Source organism: Alexandromys fortis, unplaced genomic scaffold (genome assembly GCF_014885135.2).
Source record: "Alexandromys fortis isolate MF-2015 unplaced genomic scaffold, M_Fortis_MF-2015_v1.1 scaffold_128, whole genome shotgun sequence".
Lineage (NCBI taxonomy): Eukaryota > Metazoa > Chordata > Mammalia > Rodentia > Cricetidae > Alexandromys > Alexandromys fortis.
In genome coordinates this window covers 5,026,742-5,036,678 of record NW_026068012.1, presented here as the reverse complement: position 1 = coordinate 5,036,678, position 9,937 = coordinate 5,026,742, and the positions used below count along the sequence as shown (strand labels likewise).

Below are 9,937 nucleotides of genomic sequence, written 5' to 3'. Positions count from 1 at the left end.
TATGGTAGTGGCTTATCGGGTAAAGTTCCCCACTTCTGTCTCAGGTCGAGGATCCATAGCATCTCTCTGACTCCGCCCTTATTCTCCCAGCATACACACTTCCTTTTCCCCACCTAATTCTGTTCTGCCCTAGCCATAGGCTCAAAGCAGCTCTTTATTCATTAACCAATAATAGCAACACATAGACAGAAGGACCTCCCACACCACAAATGGTAATAAAACATGCTCACAGCATATAGAGTGGAATCCCACATCAATACATAACCCAAAAGATATTTCTTTGTAGACAATTGGTTTTACACATCTTATACCTTGGTAAGCAAATCAAAACATTTTATCAATTAAGTAAATAATACTAGTAAATTGGACCTTATTGTACCAAATCTATATGTGGACAGAGTAAGCTTGTTTTTTAAGACATAATGTCTCAGAAGGCATTGTATTTTTAATTTCTTTTACTTCTGGAATTATTTTAATAGATCTAGTTTATTCAATCTCTTATTTTCAGCATCATGTCTAGCATTTTTATCTTGACAAATTGAGAATAAGAAGCACCTACCACTGTGTCACTATTGGATTCCTCAGTGGTACCACTGTATTATATAATGCTGTGAGTTATCACTTGTGGAATATGGAGCTTTCTGAAAGTCAATGCAAATGAAAATGGATACAAATAATATCTTAAGCAGGAACTGAATACTACTTTCTAGAACACAATTCCCAGTAATCCATCTATCAAAGTGATGGAGGAAAGTCATTGGTTAAAAAATAAAAAAAAAAAACTGCTTTGGCCCATTTTATTGGTTAGAACATAGGTGGGTAGAGTAAACAGAACAGAATGCTGGGAGGAAGAGGAAGTGAGCTCAGACTCAACAGCTCTGCTCTCTGGAGGAGAGACACCATGCTCCCCTCTGCTGGGCAGACACACGTGATGAAGCTCCAACCCAGGATGGATGTAGGCTAGAATCTTCCTGGTAAGCGCACCTTGTGGTGCTACATAGATTATTAGAAATGGGTTAAGAGGTTGAAACTAATGGGCCAAGCAGTGTTTTAAAAGAATACAATTTGTGTGTTGTTATTTTGGGGCATAAGCTAGCCAGGCGGCCAGGGTGCTGGGGACACAGCCCCGCTGCTCATATTACAGCATCAAAGTCTCACAGTTTGTTACATATTTCAGAGTATCTTACCTATTAAGTTATTTTTGGGAGAAAATAACATAAGGCTGCTTTAAAAATAACTTCTTGGAACTAAACATAATGTGTGTTCATATTTCTCAAAAAGGTGATAATAAGAAATCTGCAACATGTTCTGGTACCCTATAGATTGATCAAAGCTAAAATTTGTTTATCAAATTTGGTGAGCATTATGTCTGTTATAAGATGTGGGTACAAGTACAATCTGCTCTGGTATAAGATTTTTCCAAGATTCTGATAACTGCATGGATTCTTCTGCTATCACCATAGTATCACTTTTTAAATTTCTCCATGATAAAACAGAGACATTTAAAACTATTAAGTATTTATATTTAATATTTATTTATTTCCTGATAAAATATTTGTTAACATTTAATATTCAATGTAAAAATTTAAATATCATTCAATATTTAATATAAAAATAATAAATAAAACAATAAGCTTTTATTAATAAAAGACTCTGATAAATTTTGCATATATTATGGTGAGGAGAAATGATGATTAAATGTTCATGGTGGTTGATTTTGTGTGTGTGTGTGATGTGTTGGCACATACCATGATAGCTGAGGGTAATAATAGTTTATCTGTAATATTTGTGCACTAAAAAGAATGGAAATAGATATAACACATATTTTAATTAATATTTTAAGCACAAAAAGAAAAGGTGGAATTGATTTATAAAGCATATGATGCAACTAAAATATAATCTGAAATATAATAAGAGACAAAAGACAGCGAACCTGTTGAATTAACATTGGATTTTAGATACATTAGAGACCCAAATAAGAACTCAATTTAAATGAAGCAAAGATAATCTTGTTTTGAATAAAATACTGAATGTCTTCTCTCACCCTTAAACAATATTATTTTACTAATTATCTTTCAAATCTCAATTGAGGATAAATAATTCAAATAATTTGGAGAAACCCATCCTCTTTCCTATAAACACATCTTATAGTCTATTTTATTAGTGGTTCACCTACAGATTCCTTGTCACCGTGCTGTGTTATCATGGGGAATCTATTCCAGGGAATAGGACTAACCAATGCAATTCCTAATGGAGCATTAATTGACTCTTTGGGATTCATGTTCCTCTTAGTCCAGTCAAACAAATCAAATCAGATATTTTATTATTTCCACAAACTTCATTTGATCTTAGACAAGGACAATTCCTTGATACACTGAATGTTCCGATTTTCTCCTTTGGCTACAAGGAAATATTTTATGAGCCATAGGGCTACTAAATAATAAACGCAGAGGCTCTGCTCTCTTAGCATAATGCAGTAAGTCAGAATCAGAGGCAGGACTGATTATGCTGGTGCCTTCAAAGAGACCAACACCAGCCAGTCAGCCAGCCATAACTGAGGGATGGAGTGAAGATAATACATAGAATGTGAGCAGACTCACCGTGGGAGGGAATGAGGTTTAAGCAATGCTCGAATACTAGAAGGTTAGGATTAGTGATGAGAGCCATGGGTTTAGTGTAAAAAGATACTGGCTAGTGCTGAGGGTGAGGAACAGCCATCACTGTTTCTTCTACAATCCCGATTTCCAAGAACAGAAGAAAATTTATCCTCAGGTGATAAAAGCAATTTTTGATTAAAAAAAACCCTCTATTTTACACACTTATAATAATAAGAAAACAAAACCACAGTTCTTACATTTCCTTTGTGAGAGTAATAAGTTTTGTCCTTCATCCATAGTTTCTATGGATTATTTCTTGACGGAAGTGCTAAAGATGGTCCATGCAATATAGAGATCTCTCAACTTCCACTTGGTTAGATAATTTACAGAGTCACAGAGGCAATTGCATAAGCAAGGAAGATTATACCTGTCTAACTGCAAGCAACTGCTATCTCATGATGAATAATGCTTTATTCTAAAGAAATTCACAAAGACCTCTTAGAAATTTCTGAACAGTTTTCGAATGTCGGTGAGCTCTCCCTAAGGAGATTTCTTTGGCTCAGTATATTACAAATATTTTTTTGGATATATCTATGACTTTTAAGAAAATTCCTTCCATGGAGTCCTGAGTGATTGTCCTAAAGGTTTACTGAATTGTAGGAGGTTATTGATTATATTATAAATATTCTTAAGAATTATAATATTAAACAACAGTTTATTATCAGGTCTAAATTTAATGTTCCAATTTTTCTGTGCTCCCTAGGAAACATTTGGATACACTTTTCTGCAGTGTTCCAGTTTTGTCATTTAATTTATATAGTCATGAATTGATGTATTTATGCGCTTCTTTGTTCATATTTTTATATAAATTTATTTCTTGGCTGTAAAAAATTTTAGTGAAAATAAACAGATTACTAAATAAGCTTATATGTATGCTACATCTTACTAGGGCTACTTTATGTAAACAATTAGAAATTATTGCTAAATGCAATATGTTCCTTCTATAATTCTTATCTGTACAGTTACTGAGAAAGCAATTGTTATGTTTTCTATCATCACATAAATGGAAATTGCTGAGGAATACTAAAAACAAATTTGAAGTCATTTACTTATTAATAATAATAATTAGTCTTATGTAAATTATCATCCATCTCTAAGATAGGCATTTATTCAATTATTATTTACTCAGTTCTTACTCTAAAATGAATGAATTGTTTATACTCACTTGAGTTATTTTTCTATAATAATATAAGTATTCAGATAGACTATAAAATTATTTTGTACTCCCTTTTGGTAGCATCTTATTGAAAAACAACTCCAAATTTGTAAAACAGTTATACAAATGCTGAAAATAATCATTTACCTTTATCTGTACTGTACCTTAACATGAATTTTTAAATAAAAAGCTCCACTTCCTCTATTAGCTTTCTACCATGTGTCCATCTGTCCACTCAAGAGCTATCAAGCATCTATATTTTATCACCATTTATTATCTATCATCTATCTATTTGTCTATCTATCATCTGTCATGCATCAACCTCATCATCATATCATCCATGATTGCTTGTTTTTTATGCTTTCATTGTGAGAATTTAATTGCATCTTCTGGGCAGGAATGCCATTTCAGTGACATGATATCCTATTCAAAATATCTCAACTCCAGCTATATAGTATTTGTTTTTCAAAACACTGGTGACAGACTCTTGAATCATATGAGTATGGAGGAATCCAGCAGATCTCTGTATCAAAATAATTTCGCAATTTTTAATCTGTAATTAATAAGTAATTTGTAAAAGGATGATTCCTCTATATAATTGTATTGCCCATTGAAAATTTTTTAACTAGCTTTGCAAACTTTCATGTCAGTAATGTCATTTTATTTATTAATAGTTTGTAGTTGGGAACCTTTTGCCTTCACCACTCAATGACTTTTCATATATATTCACACTGCTTTTATGAATATCATATATTAATATTTTGATTACCAATAAATAACGTTAATAGTATATATTTCATATATATGAAAGTCAATGTGTATATGAATATATGAGAAATAGTTCTTGGAATATGAATATATACATATATCTGTACGTATGAATATATAAGCTTGCCAATGATTTGTTTTAGCAATCATTTACTGTAACTCTCTTCATGTTCAAATTTTCCTAGAACTGAAGATAAACAAAAGAAAATAAGCAATGGTGGAAAATTTCAATGAAAGTTGGGAAGGATTTATTCTTCTGGGTTTCTCTAAATGGCCTCATCTGGAAGTTGTTCTCTTTGTGGTGATCTTGATATTCTACTTGATAACACTGACAGGCAATCTCTTCATCATCATCCTGTCATACCTAGATTCCCACCTGCACACCCCTATGTACTTCTTCCTCTCAAATCTCTCTGCTCTGGATCTCTGCTATACCACGAGTTCTGTTCCTCAGCTGCTCTCCAACCTCTGGGGTCCAGAGAAGACAATATCTTATGTTGGGTGCATGCTACAACTCTATTTTGTCCTCGCACTGGGTACCACAGAGTGTGTTCTTTTGGTGGTGATGTCCTTTGACCGCTATGCAGCTGTGTGCAAACCCTTGCATTATTCTGTCCTCATGAATCCTCATTTCTGTCACCTGCTGGCTGCAGCATCCTGGGTAAGTGGCTTTACCACCTCCGCACTTCATTCCTCCTTTACCTTTTGGGTACCTCTGTGTGGACATCGCAAAGTGGACCACTTCTTCTGTGAAGTCCCAGCACTGTTGAGGTTATCCTGTTTTGATATCCATGCAAATGAGCTGACTCTCATGGTCATGAGTGCCATTTTTGTTGTTATACCACTTATTCTCATCCTGAGCTCCTATGGTGCCATCATATGCACTGTTCTAAGAATGCAGTCCACTGCTCGACTTCAGAAAGTTTTTGGGACCTGTGGAGCCCATCTTACTGTTGTGTCTCTCTTTTTCATTCCAATCATGTGCATTTATCTTCAGCCTCCAACAGAAAATTCTCAAGATCAAGCCAAGTTCATTTCCCTCTTTTATACTGTTGTCACACCTAGCCTGAACCCTCTCATCTATACTCTAAGAAACAAAGATATAAGAGGAGCAGTAAGGAGGCTGACTGGGTGTGAAAGGGAACAATGAGAGAGGCCTTCCACTGTGCAGTCGTTGAAAAGAAGGTCTGATCCTTTACAAAGGACACTTTGTCTTTTCCAATCTCTTCAGGTCACTGAATCATAGAACACAAAATACAGATTTTAATTTATTTGAGTAAGAACACCTTTTTTTTTTCAAAATATTAAATTATATAAGGAACTCAGACAGTAAATTTTATGACTTTCTACTTTGAACAATACAAACAGAGATCTGTTCCAAATAGCTCACTTGTTCATCTGTCTGTTTAACTCAAAAACATATTCCCTACTGACATTACTTTTGAATCTTAATATGTCTTATTTTGTTTTAGATTCTGAGTACTTTAGATGGATGTTCGTTTTGATCAAATAGAACTTTCTTATGGATAAAATTGCAATCTAAGATAAAAGAGGAAATGCCTATTAGTTCCTGGGGCAGCTGAGGACAGAGAACCTGAAATGACCCTATCCTATAGCCATACTGATTAATATCTTGCATATCACCATAGAACCTTCATCTGGAGATGGATGGAGATAGAGACAGAGACCCACACTGGAGCACTGGACTGAGCTCCCAATGTCCCAAGGAGGAGCAGAAGGAGGGAAAATATGAGCAAAGAAGTCAGGACCACGAGGGGTGCACCCACCCACGGAGACAGTGGGGCTGATCTATTGTGAGCTCACCAAGGCCAGCTGGACTACGACTGAAAAAGCATGGGATAAAACCGGACTCTCTGAATATGGCGGACAATGAGGGCTGCTGAGAAGCCAAGGACAATGCCACTGGGTTTTGATCCTACTTCATGTTCTGGCTTTGTGGGAGCCTAGCCAGTTTGGATGTCCACCTTCCTAGACCAAGATGGAGCAGGGAGGACTTTGGACTTTCCACAGGGCAGGGAACCCTGACTGCCCCTCAGACTGGAGAGGGAGGGGGAGAGGAGTGGGGGGGAGGGGGAGAGGAGAGGGAGGAGGGGGGAAAAGGGAGATGGGGAGGGAAATGGGAGGCGGGGAGGAGGCGGAAATCTTTTTTTTTCAATAAAAAAATTATATTTAAAAAAATTTGTTTGTCATGGGTGACATGATAACAAATTAAGGTCACTTCTAAAATAATTAAAGGAAATTTGGCAATAAACCTTGAATATAAATGTCCTTATTAAATTGAGTGGAAGAGGATGTTAGTAATTACTATAAAGTAAAAGAAATAAATCACCTAATTTTATTTAGTGTCTTAATGACAGTGAAATTATGTTTAATGGATTAAATCAGGGTAAATTATGTTTTAACTATTTATAAATATCTTCTTTTTAAAGATATCATTGTATTATAACTCTTTAGTATGAGGCGTTAGGTTTTAAAGAAAAATATTAAAGTGAGTAGCATTATTAGGGAACAATTTACTTAAAACTGCACTAAACAATGGTCACTTCATTTTTTATGTATCTGTTAGGGTCATATAATATGTTATATTGTAGTATACTATATGTGTTATATTGTGTTATAACTCACACAGACACACAGACATACACACACACACATATTTCATTGATCAAATAGATGTCCTACAAAATTTTTCCTCCAGTCTCAAGATTTTTGTTCTTTAAAAAATATTTTCAAAAGAGGAAAGTTTCAGTTTTAAGGAAATCAAATATATACTTTAAAAATTAGGCTCCTAAAGTTTTCATGTATATTAGGTTAAATTTATGAAACAATTTGGAAAGAACTGATAACTCAAATAACTTTACTATTCTGATGCATAAACATATTTTTTTCCTTCATTGCAAGTGTTGTCTCTATATATTTTCCTAAGCTGACCTCTGAGAGTTGCATAGTTTTGAATGTCACTGTCAGTACTGTAGACTACATCTGACTTTTGTAAACTGACTTATATCCTGCAATGGTGGTGACTAAATAGCTCAGTTATGTTTTAGTCTGAATAAATTTATTTGAATTTGCATGTGTGTAATATGCATGCATGTCTGTATTTTGTTCACTTGTGTGTATAATCATGTGTGTGCATATGAATGTAGAGACACAAGGTTGGTTTCAGGTGTCTTCCTTGATTGCTTTTTATGTTTATTTATTGAAGCAGAGTCACTGCATCCAGATATCACTAATGCTGAATAGTATGAATGGCCAACTTGCTCTGGCCCAAGATATATTCCCATGTGTTGTGGTTGAATAAAATGAGCATCACAGACGATAAGGAGTAGAAAAATTAGGAGGTATGGCCTTGTTTGAAGAAGTACATCACTGCAGATTTTGAGATCTCATATACTCAAGCTATACCCAGTGTGGTTCAGTCTCTTTCTGCATCCTGAAGATCAAGATGTAGAACTCTTAGCTCCTTCTCCAGCACCAAGCCTACTTACATATTACCAGCTTCTCACACCATGACAATAATTGACTAAACCCCTGAAATTAAATATAAGTGTTATTGTGGTCATGCTGTCTCACTACATCAATAGAAACCCTAATTGTTGGGTTCAGGGGGGTCACACAAAGATGGGAACAGAGCACCAAAGTCTAATAAACCAGAATCAAATTTTATTCGACAAACCAGATCACAGGAAAACCAGAAGCAAAAAGAAAAGAGAAAAAAGAAAGACAAAACAAAACACCCTGGGGCTCAGAAGCTTATCAGCTAGCTGAGACCACAGCAAGAGATGGTGTTTGTTAGGCTGTGACAAAAGACTGGTTTCTAAGCCCACTTTTTATTGTGGGGGCACCAAGCATTAGGTCTCAACAATGGAATTTTTATAATCTTATCCTGACCCATGGGCCAGTCAATGGAGACCCTAAAAAGGGGAGTGGGTTCTAATGTCAATGGGTAACTAGGCAGCTATCATGAAATATGTTTCAGAGGAGATTACAGTGAAAGTCACTAATTTCAAGAAAACAGATGTGTGAATTTTATTTTATTAATTTCAGGACTTTAAAGATCTTAACACTAATTAAAATATTATCTTTGGGTATATTAGATATTTCATAAACCTTACAATACTCATTGTTTATATAAAACTATATTTATTAGATCATAAGATTTCATTGAGCTATAAAATTGAATGTTATAAACATAGATTTTGTTAAGGGTTTACTTTTAAAACAGATTATAAATACATATACTTCAACAAATTTTTGTCTCGTTTATATAATGGATAATACTAAATTTATATGATTTCTTCCAAATATTCTTAGTATAAAACTGTTACTTGTAGGATTTCTTTATTTCTAAAAATCTTATGTTAAGTTTTCTTTTTATTACAAATGGTTTCAGAAAAATTATTGTCTGTAAGATGAGGACTGTGTCTTTTTTCACATTGACAAATGGGAGCATCCTGTGACTGATAGATAACAACCTCTGGAACCTATTAATTTAGCAGACTACTAGCTTTCACCATCCAAAAAATGAGAATGTCATTGGGGCCATCTTGAGCCCATAGAAAAGCTTTCCCTAGCTTGCTGTAACTGAATCTCTAGTGTACCCATCAATATGATTTAATTCTGCCTTGATTTAAAAGTTTTCTTTTTCTGTAAAATTGTAGACTTCATGGAAACTGCTTTCATGTTGAAGAGCAGAATTTGGGCTAATCTATATTTGTGTTCTCAGACCATGGTCATTTAAAATGTCTCCAGAATAAACTATATCTTATCTTCTTTAAGAGTAGAGCTGTAGTCTCATGTCAATGATAACAATACTCCATGGTCTTAATAACTGAGAAAACCACAAATTCTGTGTGAATTTGTGCTATTGTGTTTTGTTTAGAATAACAGGAATTTTTCCTTACAATTATTTACTTAGATCACAAGGAAAAGCCAAAAAAGTCCACTTGACTTCTTTTTCTATTGTGTTTGTCTATCACTAATAATTATTTTGAATTCTTGAAATTTCAATTTGACAACAAATAATGATAAAATCCATTATTATAATGAACTAATTTAATGTTGAGGTTTAAGTTTTGGTGCTGTGAAATAATATTCTTATACACTATAAAGATTTGTCACTCATATTGGTTTAATAAAATGCTGATTGGTCAGTATAGAGGCAGGAAGAATAGATGGGGCAACCAGACTAGGAGAATTCTGGAAAGAGGAAAGGCAGAGATTCAGTCATCAGTCAGATGCAGAGGAAGCAAGATGAGAATGCCTTACTAAGAAAAGATACCAAGCCATATGGCTAACACAGACAAGAATTGTGGTTTAATTTAAATTGTAAGAG

The 9,937-nt window shown here is 34.4% G+C and overlaps 1 protein-coding gene across 1 annotated transcript; it reads left to right on the top strand.

Annotated features, from left to right (window-relative positions):
• Positions 1–4,705: 4,705 nt before the first annotated feature.
• Positions 4,706–5,731, top strand: LOC126513664 (olfactory receptor 2J3-like). The gene has a single exon (XM_050162159.1). The coding sequence runs from the start codon at positions 4,796–4,798 to the stop codon at positions 5,729–5,731; it is 936 nt and encodes a 311-aa protein (XP_050018116.1). The 5' UTR covers positions 4,706–4,795.
• The last annotated feature ends 4,206 nt before the right edge of the window (positions 5,732–9,937 follow it).

What these genes read in the sequence shown, in the direction of transcription:
- LOC126513664 (XM_050162159.1), top strand. Translation starts at nt 4,796, where the DNA reads ATGGTGGAAAATTTCAATGAAAGTTGGGAAGGATTTATTCTTCTGGGT.